The 22,437-nt window shown below is 40.7% G+C and overlaps 1 protein-coding gene across 1 annotated transcript in view; it reads right to left on the bottom strand.

Annotated features, from left to right (window-relative positions):
- CDK6 (cyclin dependent kinase 6) overlaps positions 1-22,437 on the bottom strand; it is a 251,964-nt gene that overhangs the window by 54,871 nt on the left and 174,656 nt on the right. The window contains exon 4 of the mRNA XM_077776214.1: positions 20,521-20,630. Within this exon, the coding sequence (XP_077632340.1) occupies positions 20,521-20,630 (110 nt within the window). The remainder of the gene's footprint in view (positions 1-20,520; positions 20,631-22,437) is intronic.

The raw sequence follows: 22,437 nt of genomic DNA, 5'->3' as shown, positions 1-22,437 counted from the left end.
CTCAGCACAGGGCTTAAACCCACGAATCGTGAGATCTTGACCTGAGCTGAAGTAGGATGCTTAACTGACTAAGCCACCCGGGCACCCCTACCTTCACCTATTTAAGGTAACTCACCTGAGTATAAAGTTCTTGGACACAGACTTACCCTGACAAAGTTATAGATTTTTCTCTATTCTCTTGTGCCTTTTAAAGGTCAAATAAAAGATGGGGCGCCTGGGTGGCTTAGTCGGTTAAGCTCCCGACTTTCGCTTAGGTCATGATCTCATGGTTCGTGGGTTCGAGCCCCGCGTCGGGCTCTGTGCTGACTGCCAGCTCAGAGCCTGGAGCCTATTTCAGAGTCTGTGTCTCCCTCTCTTTCTGACCCTCCCCTGCTCACATTGTCTCTCTCTCTCTCTCTCCTAGAAATAAATAAAAATATTAAAAAAAAAATAAAGGTTAAAGAAAAGAGAAGTTTGAAGCTAGCCCAGTTTTCCTGCCTTTTTGTGTAACTTTCCGATAAATTAGCTTGTTCTTTGTAGGCTTTTCCCTTTCTCCATGCAGTTAAGACATTCACAAGGTGTGCTCTGTGTCAGTCTTTGTGGCAGATTCTGTGGGTTGCCTCCCTAGTATCCATTTTTCCCTTTTACCTTGTAAGAGAACTTGATGTTCTTCAGACTACCATCTATCTGGTCAACAGAATCCATTTCTCTGGTCTCAGTCCTTGGTTCAAGTGTAGGCATAGATTATAAGTAGTCCTGAGGATGAATTTCGCAGTTTTCTTTGGAGCCGTGGTCCAGAAGAATGTGTTCTTTGTCTGAGTGTCCTGGTGTGCAGGTGTGAAACCTGGAACCGCTATAACCACTTTGCCATGAGGAAAGGCAGTCTTCTAAGATGCCAAGACATGGACAAGGGAATCTTAGAGAAATGGAGCTGCAGCCTCTGGATTAAGCCAACCCTGAAGCTCACCTATCTCTGGAATCACCGTTCATGTGAAGTAACAAATTCCTTATTCTTTAGTCGATTCAAATTGAACTTTCTGTACTCACAGTCCTGAGTACCCCAACTACTAGAGTCTCTTTTTCAATGACTTCTATCCAAATATTCTGAGACCTTTTAATCCACAAACCCAACTCCTGCCTCTGTTCAGGAACACGTTCCTGTAATTATGTTTTTTGATTACTGCATTGCAAGGCCATTACTTACTTTTCTTGTCTATGTCTATTTTTTGGGGGGGAGGGGCAGAGAGAGAGGGAGACACAGAATCTGAAGCAGGCTCCAGGTTCTAAGCCGTCAGCAGACCCAGCCATGGGGCTCGAACTCACAAGCCATGAGATCATGACCTGAGCTGAAGTCTGATGCTAAACCGACTGAGCCACCCAAGTGCCCCAAGGCCATCAATTTCTTAAACCAGAGTTCCATTCTCTACCCTTCGTAGTTGTCATTTCCTTACCATTTCAAAACTTTCATTCTTTTCCTCAGCATTCTGTGACAACGTCTCAAAAAAAAAAATACTGTCCTTTTTTTAAAAAATTTCTTTCTTTTTAATGCACATGTTTACTTAGCATAGACTTGATTAGCCTCAATTTGGTAAATTTAACTCAACTCAGTTCAACATTATTAACTTCAATACACCCCACTTAGGCATTGAGGTTACCCCGGAAGGCGTGAGACAAGAGTCATATCCTCAAAGAGCTTACGGTCTAAAGGGCAATAGGGAGAAGAGGGAACAGGCATATAACAGCTAGTATGATCATTATACCAATCCCTATGAGAAGATCTACTTCATGCCCTCCTCTGTATCCCGATGAGTTTCTACGTCTTTGTGGGTGTATGCAGGATGAAACAATCTACGAGACTTCTCCAATTCACCTACAAAATTTTGACAATTGTGTTGCTGCGTCGGTGTCTCAGATTTTCTAAGTTCCTGCTCTTTATTTTTCCAGAGGGAAAATATTAGAGGAGTTTGTTTAGTGAAAACCATTGAGATGAAATATTTCTTTTTGACACTTAATGATTTAAATTATAGGAGATATTTATAAGCATATAGATTTCTCTAATCCTCACAATAGTTACGTGGAGTAGCTATTATTATCCACATTTTAGAGATGATGAAGAGAAGCTGAGACAGTTTGAACCAAGTATGTTGCTGAAGATCATGCAGCTAGGATCACTACTGTCCTTTAAATCAATGATCCCGTTTCCTATAGTATTAATTCCATTTCTTACTCTCTCTGACCAGATTTTAATTGTGCCACTGCAATGGGTTTCCTTACAGTTTCACATCTCATCCACCTCCCTTTCCATCTTAGTTTGCTATTTCTACATTTCAGAATGTCCAATTCTTGTGGCCTTTGTTTCTGTTTTGGGCAGCATGTCTTCTAGTATTCTTTCAATTAGTCTACTAATTTTTAGAAAATTTCTTCTAATTTTGCTAATCTTTTCAGCTTTATATCTTTTTCTTAGGCTTTGGTATAATGTTATTATCTTGATCAGTAGTATTTTTTTCAAAACTCATAAGAATTTGATCCTTTTAGTTGGTTTACTCATTTTTCTAAGAGGGACCATCAATCCAGACAAGTTGTAGACAACAAAATGTAGACATTACTTTGAACTCACTCTAAATACTGAACACTCTCTGAGTAGCTCTTAGATTAATTTTAAAAATGTTTTAAAGTTTATATATTTTTATGAGAAAGAGAGAGAGAGGGAGAGAGAGAGAGAGAGAGAGAGAGAGAATGCACGAGCAGGGGAGGGGCAGAGAGACGAGAGAGAGAACCCCAAGCAGGCTCCACACTGTTTGTCTGGAGCCCAACATGGTGCTCAATCTCATGAACTGTGAGATCATAACCTGAGCCAAAATCAAAAGTCAGATGTTTAACCGACTGAGCCACTCGGGTGCCCCAGCTCTTAGCTCCATTTTTAACATCTACCATATTTCATCTAGTATTGCTCTCATGTGTCTACCTCCTAAATATCCCATTCTTCTCAGCTCTCTTACTCCCTTTTTGTACCTGCTTTCTGGTATATACACTCATAGCTGTGGAAGAAAAAGACACAATGCTGATGGCATAGGGGAGGCAACACATAGTGGAGATCTCAATAGAAACAGTGGTGGGAACAGCTGACCGTTTTCTGATTTGGAGTCAATCTGTATTTCTGAAACAAGGGAAGGAAGAAGGGGAAAAAAGGTCTATTTATTTTTAGGTGCACATAACAAACCTGAGTTACCAGATGGGTGGGTTATCTCTCTCTCTCTTTCCCTATCTATCTATCTATCTATCTATCTATCTATCTAATCTATCTACCTACCTTCCTACCTATCTATTCAGTAGGCTCCAGCCCAGCATGAAAACATGAAGCCCAATGTGGGGCCTGAACTCATGACCCTGAGATCAACACCTGACCTGAGATCAAGAGTTGGAAGCTTAAGTGACTGAGCCACCAAGGTGCTTCCAAATGCATTTTAAAATCTAGTTCAGGCTAAATGGGAATTTTTCCAAATAATTCTGATAATTATTTCAGTGCCAGTTTTAATTCTGGTGTAGGAAACTGAAAGAGGGGTGGGTAGTAGGTATCATTTTAAACTAAAAGCTCTTAACATTTTTAATGACTTTTGATTGAGGGTTCACAGAGGCACTATAAGAAGCTGTTAATAGGTAATCCTTAAAAAAAGGTACTAGTGTAGAGAAAAAATGTGAAATGTCTATATACGCAATTCATTCCCATTTTTAAGCAGGACTACATACCGTTTAACTGAGTGTCTTTCAAATTAACTTTATTACATGCTGATACCTGTAGAATTCAATATGATTCTGACCAGCAAAACACGTAACAACTAGCTTCCAAATTATTTCTGAATATCAAAATATTAGTATGCTATATGATTACTAAATGGTTGGGTAACACAGTGCAGACACATTTGGCAGCCTCCTGATGCTTGACTTCCAAGGTTTTGAATCTCCTCCGAGGTTTTGGACTGAGAATGTCCAGCAAACTAGAACTGTGCCAGCGATAAGAGAAGAGCTAGTACTATCCAGTTCACCTCAGAGTAAAATCTAATTTCCAATGGAGACCTGCTTTTTGAATAGTCCCCTGCAATGGTTTAATTAGTAAGTAAATACAGCCCACATGTCTCTAGCTGTCTCTGTATCACATCTTTCCTTCACATATTAAGATTTTGTGAAATGTTTGTAAGAAAACAAGGATCTAGAAATAATAAACCTGATTCCTGGTTTTATAAAAGCCCGTGTGCACACATAAGCACATACATGTGCGCACACACGCATACACACCTCCCCCCCCAAGCAGCTGATCACTCTTACGTCTATCTCTGAGTAGATTCTACTATTTGAAAATGTAATTGAGCCAGCAAAACAGGAGCTATAAACCAAAAACTCAGTACTACCATGTATTCTCAGAGAAGGATACAAGGAAGGCCGTGTTAAATGCCCTGTCTCCCATGGTTAAACTGGGGATGAGATGGGAGAAAGTGACACAGGGAGAATGGAAGAAAGAAGAGTGAGGCAGAAGAGGAGAAGTCTGAAGGAGATAAGAGGAGAAAAAATGAAAGGAAAGAAAGAAGGAAAACTAAGAAACTAATTTTTATAAGAAAAATGTCCAATGCTTCTCAGTGAAGCCAAATTCTGGGTCTTATCAGATGACGAGCTCTTCTAGTCACCCCGAGAAGGCCAGATGGGAGGCAGAAACTCAGTGCGAAACAACAGAGTGTGGGTATCAGACAGACCAGACCACCCCACAGCACTGGGTCACATGGAGTTATGGACAGATTGTCATTACACCCTATCATTTCAGGACAAGACCACGTAAACTCATTTGTCACATCTTACCATTTGTTATAATTTTGTGCCTTAATACTGTTCTGTGGAAAACTATTCAGGTATATAATAAAAATCACCTGAATTTGTATTTAACTCAAACACCCTGAATTAATCCTTATAGTGTTTATTGTCTTGTCTAGTAAATTTGCAGGATCATTGTAAAGCAACAAATATAATGTTACATGAAGGTTTGAAGGAATTACGAAGGCCAGACTCAACTCAGATCAGAGGTCCAAACTCCAGCTAAAAGAATTCTGTGCAGGCCTGATACTTTTTATTTTGCAGGGCTGAGAGGCACCTCCTGTTCATGGGAGCCAGGGTACAACGAAGACAAGTTTGCCATCAACTAAAGATTAGCCTGTTAAGAATTGGCTCTCACTGTATAAAATAGCTACTTTCTCTGCCGGTGTTTTATAATAAGAAATGGATGGCTTCTTGTCTCAAACCAAATATTTTTATCCCAAACAATGGCTGAACGAAGTGACCAGGAAGACCCGAGACTTTATGATCAAGGTAGAACAGAGACTCTTAGTACTAATGCAAGGGCTTCCAAAACAATTCCAATGAGTAGACCCAGAAGGCAAAATCTGAAGTAAATATGCATGGGGTCCGGAAAATAAGAAGATTAAGAAGGAAGGCAATGTGAAGAGAGGGCCATGTTCCAAGTCCTGCCTGGAAGGAAGATCACAAATCAATTCACATTATTCTCCAAGCCTAGGCACTTTGGAGCTCTGCAGAATGACCTTCATGTTGTCTGTGCACTGGAAAAAAACCTAGTCTGAGAAACTTCTTGGGACTTTAATCTCAAGATAATTTTTTTTTAACTGACAAAAGGAGGTTGATTCCTTCCCTATCACTATACAACTGATAAAAAGGAAACCCACAGTGAATTTTACGGTTGAAGGAGGTCTCTTATGCTTCAAACCAAGTTTAACAGCTTTTATAAAATTACCATATTCACTCCTAATATTTTCTCTAAAAAATGTTTTTAATGAATTTATTTATTTTTGAGAGAGAGAGAGAGAGCGAGCATGAGCAGGGGAGGGGCAAAGAGAGGAGACACAGAATGCGAAGCAGGCTCCAGGCTCTGGGCTGTCAGCACAGGGCTTGAGCCCACAGACCTTGAGATCGTGACCTGAACTGAAGTTGAATGTTTAACCAACTAAGCCACCCAGGCACCCTTAAAAATTTTTTTTATTGTTTATTTATTTTTGAGAGAGAGAGAGAGAGAGACAAAGACAGAGAGACAGAGAGAAACAGAGCACAAGTGGGGAAAAGAGAGACAGGGAGACACAGAATCTGAAGCAGCTCCAGGCTCTGTCAGCAGAGAGCCTGATGCACGGCTTGAACCCACCGACTGGAAGATCATAACCTGAGCCAAAGTTGGACACTTAACTGACTGAGCCACTCAGGCGCCCCTGAAAGCTTTTCTTTTCTTTTAAATAAAGCTAGCTAGCCTCTAAATCTTCTAATTTGTTCTGCCCTCAGCAATTCTGGTTTCTGAGTGGCATGTGGAGAGATCACAGAGACTGTGAGGCTCCAGGTGCAAATAAGTTTAAAAGAGGACATAGTGGGGAAGATCTGTCGGTGCTGCTGACAAACCATGTGCAGGTTGGCATTCAAGTGCCACCAAGTACAAAGGCCAAGCAGCCGCATCAACATCAATTCTTAGTTTTACATATGAGGACCCCAACTTTTATAGCCTCCACCTAAACTGGAAAAGGCACAGGAGACAGAAGAAAGAGGAATCTCACTGAGATTCAATGAGCCTAAGAGAGAAGGGCACTGACTCACTTTTTCTCCCCCTTGCTAATTAATGACAAGTCTGTTTTTTCCTTACTTTTCCTTCTAGTTGATGGTGCAGCTCTATTCTGTCTCGTACAGTGCCTGTGGCTACTGAGTACTTGATGTGTGGTTAGTCTGAAATGTGAGTGTAAAATACACACTGGAGTCTGAAGACTTATGAGAAAGAATGTAAAATATTCATTCATATTCTTAAGTTTTCATTGCATGTTGAAATAATATTTTGGATATATGGTTTAAAATAAAATATACTAATAAAACTAATTTTAACTGTTTCTTTTCACCTTTTTTAACTTGGGCTCCTAGAAAATTTTGAATTGTGCTGTGGCTCGCATTATATTTCTATTGGACAGAGCTTTATGGATGGGATATCTATATATTTGAATATTTAGAACAACGGTGGGGAGGGAGGTATGAATGCACGCGCGCACATACTCCAACCGTTATAATGCTACTCTCTAATAGTTGATGCCTCTTTAATTTTTAGTGTTGTCTGTTACAATTTAGTGTACCTGTTATAGGTCTTCAGCTGTCAGTTCAAGCTCTGCCAATGACTTGATGTGGGATCCTGGGACTGGTCACTTGGGGAGATTAAACTGCATTACACATGTCAAGTGCTCAGGACCACATGCAAGGGCATGTAATAAGCTCTGTCAACAAACGTTAGCTGTTACAGACATGGTCAAGGGTTCCAGAAATGACCAAATCATACTTCTACCCAGAAGCAAAGAATATCAGAGTTAGAATGAACCTTGGACATTATCCACTGCTGTGTTTTAAAACTTTGTCGATTTTAGAAGCCCAATATAAAAAGAGATGAAAAAAAGGCTGCTCTGAATAAAACGGAGTGTGGGAGCAAGAAAGGATGGTAACTCCTGAGCTAGCCAGAGGAGTTTGGACACCAGAGCTATGGTATCTTATCATGGCCTCTCCATTTTACAGATAAAGACACTGAGCTCCACAGGTTGTTGGCTTGCTTTTAGCCACAGAGCTGGCAGAGTAGGGCTGAAACAGGGGTAAATAACTGGTTCCTAAGAAAGAATACTGCTCTGCATCACATCACTACTGCAGCTGTGGTGGACAATGTGCGTGTGCAGGAAGAAAGCGGCTGAGAAAAGTGCCCCGAGACAGGTGCACACAGGTGCTGAGGGGCCGTGGAGGTGGGGGTAGTGCAGCAGGTCTCCTTCTGAAGAGGGGGCCTCTAGGTTTAGTTCTGGAAAATGAAAGGGAGCAGGTGGGCATGCAGGTCAAGAGAAGCACATGGGTTCTAAGGACGATAACCGTGATGCATATTTTGAGGTCAAAAGGTAGGTCGCTTTCACTAACACAGAAGTTACATCTTGGAAAGGAATAGGTGCTGAGGCCAGAATAAATTTGGGGGCTTCTTTTTTTTTGGGGGTGGGGGGGCTTCTTTAGAAGGTCTTGAGAGCCAAGGATCCTACACCAGTTTGAATAGTTTTTTGTAAAGGGGTGACAATGGAGAAGATTAATTTATCCTAAATCCATGAACGGACAGGGGACAGGAAAGCAGGCTGGCAGTTTAGTGTTTTAGGCTGTTTAGGCCCAAACTGAGGTGACAGAAGTCATGATATAAAGAGGCAAGATCTGAGAGACCCATGGAGACAGGATCCGCAGGGCTTTGAAATATGAGGATGAGGAGGATCCCAAGGTGACTTCGAGGACCCAGCTGAGTAATTGTGAGGATGTTTGCTGTATTAACAGGAAAAGTGATGGCGAGAGGAATTGCTGGTTTGGGGGTCTGGTGAAGGTAAGGAGTCTGTGAGATGGCTGGAAGACAGACAGTCCATCAGGGAACAGGAATGTGGCTCTGGAACCCCTCTGCATCTTATCTAGACAGAAAGTCTTTGGGAACGTCTAGGTTTGGAAGAGAAAGATGAAGAAGAGCCAGTAAAGGAGATAAAGGGAGAGGCACCCTGTAGTGTGCTCTTCACCAACTGCAAGGGCAGGAAGGGTTTAATGGAACAAGTGGTCATATGATTCAGATGCTGAAGACATCAAGCACGATGAGATGGAGAGATGGTTCCTATTAACTCAGAAGGCAGCCAATGGATGGCCAGGAGGATTATGCCGTCAGAGAAGCCTGGGCTCAGAGCATCTCCTCAGCTATATTCTGTATAACTTCATCTTTTCAGGCCTCAGTTTTCTTACCTGTAAAGTGGGGGACAACAGTATCCCATGAAGTTACTCTGAGATGTAAAATGAAATCATATATTTTAAGGTCCATAGTGTTTAGCTCATAGCAAGTTCCTAATAAATATTATCTTGTTATTTTTATCATGGGAAGGATTTAGGGAATGGCAAATGGTAAAGAGGTGGAGGCTGTATGCACAGACTCTCTTCTTTTTAGAAGTTTGGTCATGAAGGAAAGGAGAAAGACTGAGGGCACAGAATGAGGGAATGAGGTCTCTTCTAGGATGGAGCCATGAGAGCTAGTGGGGAGACTGGAGTGGAAAATCAGAAGGCATGATGGATGGTGGGGAGAGTCCAGAAGCAGGGTAGGATCAAGAAAGGAAGTTGAAGGACTTGTCTTGTAAGGGGGAAGAATGCAACCTTCTTGCAAAGGGGAGAGAAGAAGGAGAGAGGGTGAGGATAAGGAGAGATTTTGGGGTTGAAAGAAGGGGCACAGAGGAGCTCACTTTGGATAGCCTCACTTATCTCAATTAGGTGGAAATATGGCTGAATGTTGGATTGGGACTGTGGGAACAGACTGGGCTTAAGGACTGGGGGGGACTGGAGGGTAAGGAATTGTGCATGGGACCAGGTCTGAGACTAAGGAAGGGAAGCCAGAGGAAAGGAGATGTAACCACTAAAAGCTCAGATGGCAAGTGTTGGAAAGCTTGTGTGCTCTAGTTGCCCTTAATTCTGTCTGTAAGCCGGGCTTTATTTCAAATGCTGAAATGCCTGGATAATGCCTCAGATGCAGTGCCCATAAGGAATGAGCAGAGGACACAAGTTCATCAGAAGGTTCTGAATGCTTAAGTACAGGCTGGGGGACAAAGAGAGAGTAAGCTGAGTGATGTAGGCGAAGTCAGTCAGGACCCTCAATCTGCAGTTTCCTTCTACGTGCAAAGCACTTTCATCAATAACAGTTCTTACCCCAGAGTAGCTCTGAAAAAGCTACTGTGCTTGAAAAAAGCTCTATGGTAAAAATCAATCAATCAATCATCAATCAATCAATCACTGGTCCTGTATGTGACAAGTGATGTAATTAAGACGGGGGGAGGAAGGAGGAGAGGATGGCAAAAAGGAGATGGGAGGCTTTGGCAGAATAATGGCCTCAGGAGCAGACGCGCAAGAATATCCCAGTTCTCTTCTGAGGGGAAGAGAGCACTGACAGAAAATGTTCTGGAGAAGGAGACTATGAGGAAAAGTTCAGTGAAGCAGGGCAACCTGTAGCTCAGAACAGGGATTCCAAGGGAAAGGGTAGAAAGGATGAACAGAAGTTGGGAGAGCCAGAGAAAGGGGGAAGCAGTTGCCCAGAACAGGGATGAGACCAGGGGCACCTGGGTGGTTGACTCGGTTGAGCATCCAACTCTTGATCTCAGCTCAGGTCATGATCTTGTGGTTTATGAGTTCAAGCCCCATATTGGGCTCTGCATGACAGTGCTTGGGATTCTCTCTCTTTCCCTCTCTCTGCACCTCATGCTGTCTCTTTCTCCAAATAAATAAATAAACTTAAAAAAAAAAAAAACAGGGATGAGACCACGGGGAGAAGTCACAGAGCAGTAACTGTCCGTAAAAGGGAAGAGAGGACTTGGGCAATTAGAGGGAAGGACAGGAAGAGTACTATAAAGATAAAATCTAGTTTGCAGAGAAGACCAAAACAGGCAGACTCCAATGGCTGTGGGTTGGGAGGTCTGAGTGCCACAGAGCTGTCCCGACACGGAAAGGCCACGACTGAAGGCAGCATCTCAGCATACATCATGAAAACAAATGCATTTTTTCAAATTCACGTTAAAGTAAAATACATATTAAGAAAAAGAGAAATCAACATTGATTACATAAAACGGTGCTCCTTTGTTATTAGAACTACCCTTTATGCATTATTCAACCAAGATCACTTCTTTTCCTAAGTACCATCGTGGGTACTTCCTTCCTCAAGAAAATGCTTCTAAAGTTCTTCCCACTTTGTTGATTCTTTAAAGAAAAAAAAAAGGCCTAGGAAAGCCCCCAAGAAGAGATAAGAAATCTCAAGGGCTAGCTAAGTGCCCTGGTTTCCACACACATGTTCTGACCTAACCTGAGGTAATGGGTTTTCACCCACAGGCTAGGGCTTGCCTTCTGGTACCTTGCTGTTCAGGTCAGCCAGTTAAGGACTTCATTTTACTGATGTCACTAAGGAGAGAGCACTCAAATAAGGGGAAACACCAACACAGTAACCAATGGGAAAATTGGCAAGGCACTCAGTGACATTTTAAAGACATTTGTTCACAGACCACTCAGCCACAAAAGACAGTTTCACTGTCCATTTCTCAGCTACTGGGTGTTTAATTCATAGAAATCAATGACGACAAGCCTAGAGAGGCCACCATACACGGGATAATATAATCATGAAGCCTTGTTTGTTTCCTTCTAACAGTGACTGTATTTATTATATTCTTCCTAGTGGCATTTGGCATTTCTAAGCTAGGCATCAGTAGAGTTGGCAACTGAGAATTTCTAAGAATTACTATCTGCTTACCACAATCTCCATATTCAAAGAATTAGTTTTAGAATGAGGTTTTTTTTCCCAAATGTACATTTTCTTTTTATGACTTTGCTATAACCTGGAAAACCCCATAACTTTCAAACCAATGACAATAGTTCTGAGCAGGATCACAAGATAACCTGGATAGTTAGCAATTATGAATTTAATTGCTATGAAATTAAAGATGATCTATCTCATCCATCCATCCTATCTCATCTCATCCCATCCTTCAACCTGGCTAGTTTACCAAATTCCTAGCACTGGTTTTTAGCATTAAAAGGTAATTCAACGTGGAGTACAGATGCACTCCTCATAGACAAAGAGTTAAAGGAGGACGAAAAACTTCAACTCTTATCCATTTTGTAAAATGCCCCTGTAAATCATTGGGACAATTATTAAACCCAGATAATACTGATAGTACTAAAACTCTCTGGTATTCTTCTTCTTCTTTGTTTTTTAATGACAGAGAGAACAAGTGTGTATGTGCAAGTGGGGACGGGCAAAGGGAGAGAATCTTAAGCAGGCTCCATGCTCAGCACAGAGCCCGATGCAGGGCTTGCTTTCCAGACCATGAGATCATGACCTGAGCTGAAAATCAAGTTAGTCACTTAACCAACTGAGCTACCCAGGTGCTCCTCTCTGGCAACTCTTAATAATATCACAGAGAATTGGAGAGATTGGAAATCAAAGCTTTTAAATGCATGGTTTGTGGGGCGCCTGGGTGGCTCAGTCCGTTAAGCATCCGACTTTGGCTCAGGTCATGATCTCACGGTTTGTGGGTTCGAGCCCCGCGCTGGGCTCTGTGCTGACAGCTAGCTCAGAGCCTGGAGCCTGTTTCAGAGTCCGTGACTCCCTCTCTCTCTGACCTTCCCCTGCTCATGCTGTCTCTCTCTCTCAGAAATAAATAAAAACATTAAAAAAATTAAAAAAAAAATAAATGCATCGTTTCCTTCTTGATCTTTCTAAAATGTCATTGCTGTTACATTGTAATAATGCATCAGACAGTTCAGATAAAAATATGACCTAGTCGATAAAAGAACAGCAAGAGCAGAAACATGACAGAGTGAAAAAAATCAGAGGTTATACAGTCTGGCAGACTTGGGTTCAAATTTGGCTCTGCCATTTAAGAGCTGTGTGCCCAGGGACAAGTTATTTACTCTCTTTGCAGAAGACTGGCCTGTCATCTGGAAACTGGATAATAGTCCTCAGAATGAGGGGCGCCTGGGTGGCTTAGTCGGTTAAGCGTCCGACTTTCGCTTAGGTCATGATCTCGCGGTTCGTGGGTACGAGCCTCGCGTCGGGCTCTGTGCTGACTGCCAGCTCAGAGCCTGGAGACTGTTTTGGTCTGTGACTCCCTCTCTCTCTGACCCTCCCCTGCTCACGCTGTCTCTCTCTCTCCTAGAAATAAATAAAACATTTAAAAAAAAATAGTCCTCAGAATGTGGGTTTAGTGAGATAATGCATGTGAGGGGCCTGGCTCTGCGTCTGTCACCTGACGAACATGTCACCTCCCTTTGATTCTTATTTTTCTCCCTAGATTTAACGGAGAACGGTGAGCCTTTCTAATACATAAATGAAGATTCCTCAAAAATTTTATATAAACAATGAGGATGTGACCTCTAAGGAGGTTAATCCTGACTTCTGGCCTTCCCTTGAGAAATCTATTTCCCTCTCTGGAAACAGTCTTCTCATTATACCTATTCACAGAACCCTGTGCTTCTTCACAGCATTTACCTGGCTCTGGCTAAGTAACTAATCATGCATGCAGTGCTTCTCTTCTCCACTAGAATTTAATTTATCTCTCTAGAAAAGGGTCTTGCATATAGTAGCCACACAGTAAGTTATTTGTGGTAAATGAAATGCCTGTTACAAGGTTTCCAACATGTGACATATACCACTGGTGTTATGTGAGAGAGACCATTTTAGAGGTTGAACATGGACTAAGTTTCTCAATAATTATAATGGTTATAAATGTATTTGAGTGTGCACTAGACAAACGAATAACTGGTTCAACAAATCTGTGATTTTAATATATTTTTGCTTAAGATGAGACAACAAAAGTAAATTGTCTAGAAAATATAAAAAAGAACGAATCAGGGGTGCCTGGGTGGCTCAGTTGGGTGGGTGTCCGACTCCTGATTTTGGCTCAGGACATGATCCTAGGGTCATTGGATTGAGCACCGCACTGGGTTCCATGCTGAGTGTGGGGCCTGCTTGAAATTTTCTCTCTCTACCTCTCCCTATGCCTCTCTCCCCTGCATGTGCTGTCTTTCTCTCTAAAAATAAAATTAAAAATTAAAAAAGACAAGAACCAGTCAGAGCTGAAGAATACAATAACTGAAATGAAAAATACACTAGAGGGAATCAAGCAGATTAGAGGTTCAAGAAGAATGGATCAGTGATCTGGAAGACAATGTAAGTAGAAATCACTCAACTGAAACAGGAAAAAGAAAAAAAAGAATGAAAAAAAATGAGGATAGTTTAAGAGACCTCTGGGGCACCATCAAGTATACTAATACTTGATATTTTAGGGATCCTAGAAGGAAAAGAGAGACAGAAAGGGCCAGAAAACTTATTTAAAAAAAAAAAAAATAGCTAAAATCTTCCCTAACCTGGTGAAAGAAAAGACATCCAAGTCCAGGGATCACATGGAATCCCAAAGAAGATGAACTCAAAGAGATCCACACCAGGAGACATTATAATTAAAGTGTCGACAGTTAAAGAGAGATTCTTAAAAGCAGCAAGAGAGAAACCACTAGTTACAAACACGGGAACCCCCATAAGACTATCATCTGATTTTTCAGCAGAAACTTTACAGGCCAGAAGGGACTGGCAGAATATATTCTAAGTGTTGAAAGGGAAAATTTTATAACCAAGAATACTCTTACCTAGCATGATTCAGAATAGGACAGACAGAGAGTTTTGCAGATAAGCAAAAGCTAAAGGAATTTATCAACACCAAACTAACTTTACAAGAAATGTTCAAGAGACTTTTTTAAATGGAAAAGAGGGGCGACTGGGTGGCTCAGTAGGCTGAGCATCCAATTCTTGATTTCATCTCAGGTCATGATCTCAGGGTTGTGGGATTGAGCCCTGCGGTGGACAGCTCTGCACTGAGTGTGGAGCTTGCTTAAGATTCTCTCTCCCTTTCCCTCTGCTTCTCTTCCCTGCTTGCACTCTCTCTATAAAATAAATAAAAAAAGGGGGGGGGACATGGGTGGCTTAGTTGGTTAAGTGGCCAACTCTTGATTTTGGCATTGGTTATGATCTCACAGTTGTGAGATCAAGCCCCACCTCAGGCTTCGCGTTGACTGTGTAGAGCCTGCCTGGGATTCTCCCTCATCTTCTCTGCTCCTCCCCTGTTTGCATGCATGCATCTGCATGCACTCCCTGTCTTAAAAATAAACCTTAAACTATTTTTTAAAAAAAATGAAAAAGAGGGGTGCCTGGGTGGCTCAGTCAGTTAAGCGTCCGACTTCGACTCAGGTCATGGATTTCATGGCTCATGGGTTCGAGCCCACATCGGGCTCTGTGCTCACAGCTAGCTCACAGCCCGGAGCCTGCTTCAGATTTTGTGTCTCCCTCTCTCTCTGACCCTCCCCAGCTCACTCTATCTCTCTCTCTCAGAAATAAATAAAAACATTAAAAAAAATGAAAAAGAAAATGCCATTAACTAGAAAGGAGAAAATTATGAAAGAAAAAAATCTCACCAGTAAAGGTAAATTAATAGTAAAGGGGAGTGGATTATCTACCACATAGTTAGTATGAAGGTTAAAAGGCAAAAGTAATAAAATCATTTAGACCTATGATAATTAGTCAAGGAATACACAAAATAATATATAATGTCAAAAACATAAAAAATGAATGGAAGGGAATAAAAAGTAGTGATTTTAGCATGTGCTTGAAATTAAGAAACCATCTACTTAAAATACACTGCTGTATTTATAGGATATTATATATGAACCTCATGAAAACCACAAACCAAATACCTCTGACAGATAAGCAAAAATAAAGAGAAAGAAATATAAAACATAACACTGAGAAGAGTCACCAAGTCACAAGGGAAAAAAAAAATTGAAGGAACAGAGAACTCTAAAAAAGAACCAGAAAACAATAAATAAAATGGCAATAAGTACGTATCTATCAATAATTATTTATTTAAAAAAAAAATTTGTAATGGTTTATTTTTGAGAGAGAGAGAAAGAGAGAGAGAGAGACAGCGTGAGCAGGGGAGGGTCAGAGAGAGAGGGAGACACAGAATCTGAAACAGGCTCCAGGCTCTGAACTAGCGGTCAGCACAAAGCCCGACACGGGGCTCGAACCCACGAACCATGAGATCATGACCTGAGCCGAAGTCGGACTCCCAAACGACTGAGCCACCCAGGCGCCCCTATCAATAATTACTTTAAAAGTAAATGGACTAAATGCTGCAATAGAAAGACACAGGGAGGCTGAATGGATAAAAAAACAAGACCTATCTCTATATGGCACCTATGAGACTCATTTCAAATCTAAAGACCCATAGAATGAAAATGAAGGGATGGAAAAAGATATTCCATGCAAATGGAGATGAAAAGAAAGCTAAAGTAGCAATATTCATATCAGACAAAACAGACTTTAAAACAAAGGCTATAACAAGAGACAAAGAAAAACATTATATAATCAAAAAGGGATCAATCAGTCCAATAAGAAGATATAACATGTATAAATATCTACACACCACACATGGGGTATCTAAACACATAAAACAAGTATTAGCACATGTAAAGGGAGAAACTGAGAGTTATATAACTGGCAGTTAACACTCCACTTTACACCAATGGATAGATTATTTAGACAGAAAATCACTAAGGAAACATTAGCCATAATGACATCTTAGATCAGATGAACTGAACAGATATTTACAGAACATAACATCCAAAAGCAACAGAATACACATTCTTTTCAAGTTTACATGGAACATTCTCCAGGATAGATCACATGTTAAGACACAAAATAAGTCTTAATAAATTTAAGGATTAAAATCATATATTGCATCTTTCAAACCACAATGGTATGAAACTAAAAATGAATTATAAGAAGAAAACTAGAAAAAACACAAGCATATGGAGGCTAAACAACATGCTACTAAACAACCAAAGGATCAATGAAAAAATCAAAGAGGAAATCAAATGAAATGTAAACCCTACAGTCCCAAATCTATGAGACACAGCAAAAGCAGTTCCAAGATGGAATTTTAGTGATACAGGTCTACCTCAAGAAACAAGAAAAATCTCAAATAAGCAATTTAACCTCATACCTAAAGGAATAGAAAAAGAACAAACCTAAAGTTAGTAGAACAAAAATAATAATAAAGAGAGCAGAAATGAATGCAATATAGGCAAATCTCAGAGATATTGTGGCTTTAGTTCCAGACCACCATAATAAAGTGAGTATCAGTAAAGTGAACCAAATGAATTTTTCGGTATCCCAGTGCATAAAAAAAGTTACGTCTATTAAGTATGCAATAGCATTATGTCTTAAAAAACCAATGTATATACCTTAATTAAAAATACTGTATTGCTAATAAATACTAATCATCATCTGAGTTTTCAGTTGAGTCAAAATCACAGATCACAGATCATCATCATAAATATGATAATAATGAAAATGTTTGAAATAGTTCAAGAATTACCAAAATGTGACACAGAGACATGAAATAAGCCAATGCTGTTGGAAAAATGGTGCTGGCAGACTTGTTTGGGGCAGGACTGCCACAAACCTTAATTTTGTTTAAATTAAACAATAAAATTAGGTATGCCTGGAGTTAATAATACATAACAACTTTGTATAGTGACAGATAGGATATAAATTTAACGTGGTGATTTATTTGTAATGAATATGAATGTTGAATCACTATGTTGTACTCCTGAAACTAACATAATATTGTATGTCAATTTTACTCCAATTAAAAAAAGAAAGTAAATTGTTTAGGGTAAAAAATTAAGTAAGTATAGTTGTTCCAAGGATACAGCAAAAATCATGGAAGTGTTTAAAAAGATGACAAAATTTGGGAATATTGCCATAGTAACAAGTAGGAACCCAGAATGGACACATGCCAGGATTCTCTGATTTAGAGTTAGTCTAAGGAAACGAGGGAGCCTGCTTTTAGAATCTATGGCTTGTAAATTCTCAACTGGATACTGTAAAAGTGTGTCAAGACTGACTCAGGAGTCAAGCTAGAAACAGGTCCAGCTGGGAACTGGACCCCAGGACTCATCTGGCAAAATTAGGGGCGTGCGCATTCAGATATCTCGGTATTATCATAGGAAATACCAAACAAAGAACTGAATAGGAACAAGGGTCAGATGCCATGGCCATATTCAAGGTCAAAGCCAAACCAGTAGGAACTACCTAGGAGACAGGGCACCCACCCTGTGAATGGTGGTGTGAACTGAGCCTGGATTCATTCTCCTTTGTCCTTAAAGGCACATGGGCCTGGATTCTGATATTGCTTCCTTCTTCAGGCAATTAATTCTTAATTTACTACCTCTCTGCAAGGCTCCAAGAGAGAGGGTACTTTCTTTTGTGCATATCTAAAAAGCCAGTGAGTCTCTACTCACCATCTCACTTTCCCAGTAAACTGAAGCAGACTGCTGCTGCCATCAAGAAAGGAGCCTTTCCCTAAGCCTCCAACACTGAGTCCCCCTTCCCAGACTCCATGCTGGGGTGAAGAGAGAGGTATCCCTGTCATGTTGGATTGGAACAGAGAATGACTTTTTCCATAGAAAAAAATGTTATAAATGGAAAATAGGTTTTGATGAATTAGTACAAATAATGTTTCATATATATTCCAGGTTATAAAGGATTCTGCAAGCTGGACTGGGAACCAGATTAGCAATTATACTACCACTTAAGTGGGAAAATGTTTTAATGCTATAAAATGAAAATTCGGGTTGCAACTGTTGCATAGGTAGTGACTAGCTTAGAAACACAGCAAATTCCTTACTAGTGAATGCTTAACACTACATATCTTGAATTTTATCTTTCTTTTAACATCTTTCAGAAAAATAATGGTTTTATCATCAATAGTGGCTGGTATTCAAGTCTTGTACTATTGAAAAATAACTGATGAGGGTGCTTAGGCAGCTCAGTTGGGTAAGTGTCCAACTCTTTTTTTTTTTTTTTTTTAATCTTTATTCACTTTTGAGAGAGAGAGACAGAGTGTGAGTGGGGGAGGAACATAGAGGGAGACACAGAATCCAAAGCAGGCTCCATGCTGTAAGCTATCAGCACAGACCCTGACACAAGCCTTAAACTCAAGAACTGTGAGATCATGACCTGAGCCAAAGTCGGAAGCTTAACCAACTGAGCCACCCAGGTGCCCCTAAGTGTCCAACTCTTGATCTCAGGGCTGTGAGTTCAAGTCCTGCATTGGGCTCCACACTGGGCATGAAGCCTGCTTAAAAAACAAACAACGCCCCCCAAAACAAAAACCCCCAAAACTGATCACTCCCCCTCTCATTACAAAAGTAGGACTCAATCTTTATATCTGAGGACAATTCCCGACATATCACTGTAATTTTAACAGACATTTCACTAGTCAGCTCTTAGCTGATTGAAGTTATTTATGGGATGAACTATAATGACTGCCCTGACTCCCACCTTGTCATACTGACAGTAGATTATTTCCTGTTCTGACCATAATCCTTTAACCCAATGTGATGAAAAGAATTACATGAGGTACTTTTAAAAGCAAGAATGCCACGCTCCAACCCAGTAATGGTCTGGGAATTGCATATTTACATTGCTTATCCCTGGGGATCTTGTCATCCAAGCCAGTGGTTCTTACCCTAGAGGGTGAATTAGGCTTGTCTTGAGGGTTGAGCCCCAGCCTAAGAACTTCTGATACAATGGGTCATGGGTAAGGGTGGGGGGGCTGGGAATTTGCATTTCTACCAAGGTCCTTAATGATGCTCATGCTGTTGGCTCCTCAGTTATCTTCGATAAGGAAGCATAAAAAGGTAACAGAAGGGAAGACGTTTGGTCCTGTACTTGGCTCACAGTAGGCCTGCATCAAGCATCCATGTACTGATTTCTTGGCATGATTCCCCACTGTGAGCAACATATAAAAATGCTATATTCTAAAAATAGGACCCCAAATTTATTACATGCACTAAACGTCATTTGGTTAAAAGAGAAGAAAAAACAGCCAAGCAAGCAATGGCTGACCACTTCTCTCCCTTATGAGCTATCACGTAGCTAACATTCTGAACATAACATGCACAATGGGAATATACTCAGCTTCCCAACTCACATTTCCCAGGGAAATAGGGAAATGAAAAACAAGAAGTTATTAAATTATAATTAGATGCTCTGCTTAATTTTGATTAGCTGAATTTTGTACCCGGGAATGGATTATTTTCCCGGCAGATCTTTGTCATATTGTTTGGCTACTTGTTGTGTTCTGAAAAATCAAACAAATGAATCATAGACTCTCAGAGTCAGAGGGCCCTTGAGGCTACCTAGCCCATTCACTCACTCCAAGAACATCATTGCAAGCACCTAAACTGTATGCTGGTCCAGTTTCTTCTTGGACACCCAGTGAGAATATACTACTTTTACCGACCTTGACCTTCTCTTCAGAGAACTGCCTAACATTAGATTTTCCCACTTCTGAGCAAAAAACCTCTATTTCTGTAATTTCTGGATCTTTGGTCCTTGTTTTGCTCTCTGTGGTGCCTGGATATGTATAACCTCTCCTCCACCTGCATTTTCAGTATTCTGAAGTAGTGCTGACATCTTCTTTGCCTATTCTTTTTCAGTCCAAACATTCTATTTAAGCAAACTATTCTCACCATCAAAATTCCCATACACTTAACAGCCCTGGTCCTTCTCCTGTGGACAAAGTCCACTGTGAGGATATTTTTACGTCCTATCGTCACCAACAAAAATAAGTCATAAGAACAGTACTATGATTCTTTCCAAATAGAGTTTCTAAAGAGAGCTGGAAGCTAGAGTCATACAAAAGTGCACTATGAGGAGTGGGAGAGTATTTCCAGGACAGGCTTGGACATAGTATCCGAAGCAGGTGAACCTGGACCTAGCATGGCCTTACTTGCAACAGAAATGCTACGCTGTCACTTAAATTACTGAAGACCCAAAAAGTCTCTTTCCAAGGAAAACAGTGTAAAACAAAAGGCATCTCTTACTTTCTACGAAACATTTCTGCAAATATGCAGCCAACACTCCAGAGGTCGACAGGGGTGGCGTAGCTGGACTGAAGCAAGACTTCTGGAGCTCTGTACCACAGCGTGACGACCTGCAAGGGCAAACAGATTTGAGTGTTACTGAGGAAGATGACTGGTTGCTTACATTTCTCATCCTGGCTGGTTTAATGTCAAGATCCAGTTCAGAAACAGCTCTTAGCATCATATGGGGACACTGAGAAGAAGCAATAAATAACTAGGACTCATCACTGACAGGCCAGGAAATGACATCATCCCCACAACCTGGGTTCCCACTTCAGACTCGGGTGTTTCTTGCTAAGATGGTAAAATAACTGAATTTCAGAAAGCACAACAAAGACTTAAAAACAAAAGCCACAAATCTTAAAACTGTTATATTTTTGTTATGGGACTTAAAAAAACAATACATGGAGAACAGGTGTAGGCAACAATTTCAGCTAAACTCCTAGGTCAGCAGTATTGGGAAATCAGATGAGTCCAGTGGTTGCTAGATGTTGACCTAGAAGTATAAAGGGGACCCAGGACAAGTCAAAGCTACTCTTATCACGAGCTGTGCAAAATCAAAATAAAGCCCCATTCAATACCGCTCTTTTCAGAAAACAAATAAAAAACAAAAAACTTAAGAGAGGACTGTGTAACTCAACTGTTTACAACACGTGTTAAAAAAAAGTCATCCAGAGGACTGGATTCCCAAATGGGAAGAATTTTGTTTAATACAGAGTAGTGTGTAGTAACAGGTAAAACAAACACAAGTATAACTATTTCTGCAAGGCTAGGAGGTAAGGAAACAGGTATAAGCTTCAGATTTATACCACTATATAGGGGTTCAAGTGCTTCTCTTTTTCGGGAGAGGTATTTTATGGATGCCTGAAATAAAGGAATATTCTTTATAAGAAATTCAAGACATAAATCTATTACATAAGCATGTTGTATTATTCACATTCCCTTTATCCTTACTTGTTTTATCTAATTGTACTTTTGTTGACATCTATCTAAATTTCCTAAAATTCTCCTTTATGTATTTTGATGCTGTAGAACTTGGTGCATGAAGAATGCAGTAGCAATTCTCCGAAACATGATAGCCATCTATTTCCTTCTTTCCTGTGGGCACATGCTGCTCCTCCCATCAAAGGACGAGTTTAATTCACCTTCCAATGAACTGGAGTTGGTCTTAGTGATCTGGTCAACTCAACTATCCGAGGCTATCAAAACTAGGTCGGCAGAAGCCTGGTAGTCTGGGCCTTTTTGAATGCTTGCTCATGAGGCACTTTCTCTGGAGCCCAGATGCCATGTAGTGAGAAGTGCACAAAGATGTTCCAGTGCAGAGCTCCAGCTAAGCTCTCTGCTGAAAGCCATGTGAGTGAGGTGTCTTGGACATTCCAGTTGGACTCATCTCCCAGACAACTGTGGCCCTCCTCCACCAATGTCACAGTAAGCTTCTAGAACTGCTTAGCAGAGTCCAGTCAACTCACAGGATTAGCAGCGATAATAGAATGACTGTTGTTTTAATTTTGCGGGGGGAGGGGAGGATTATACAGCAATATCTAACTGGAACAAGATTCTTGACCAGTTCTTCCTCTTCATCTCATTTAACAGGATTTACTTTGAATTCATACAAGGGGCCAAATTTTGTGTAAGGGATATCTGGTTGACATCTAATGGAGGGATAGTGGTGATGTAATAGAAATTTCAAAAAGGAAGCAAAAATGGGGCACCTAGGTGGCTCAGTCGGTCAAGCATTCAATTTTTGATTGTAGCTTAGGTCATGATCTCATGGTTAGTGAGCTCAAGCCCCGCACTTTAGTCTGCACTGACAACGTGGAGCCTGCTTGGGATTCTCTACCTCCCTCTCTCTATCTGCCCCTCCTCCACTAATGCGCA

This window comes from Crocuta crocuta, unplaced genomic scaffold (assembly GCF_008692635.1).
Source record: "Crocuta crocuta isolate KB4526 unplaced genomic scaffold, BGI_CrCroc_1.0 scaffold37, whole genome shotgun sequence".
Classification (NCBI taxonomy): domain Eukaryota; kingdom Metazoa; phylum Chordata; class Mammalia; order Carnivora; family Hyaenidae; genus Crocuta; species Crocuta crocuta.
This window is presented reverse-complemented; position numbering and strand designations above follow the sequence as displayed.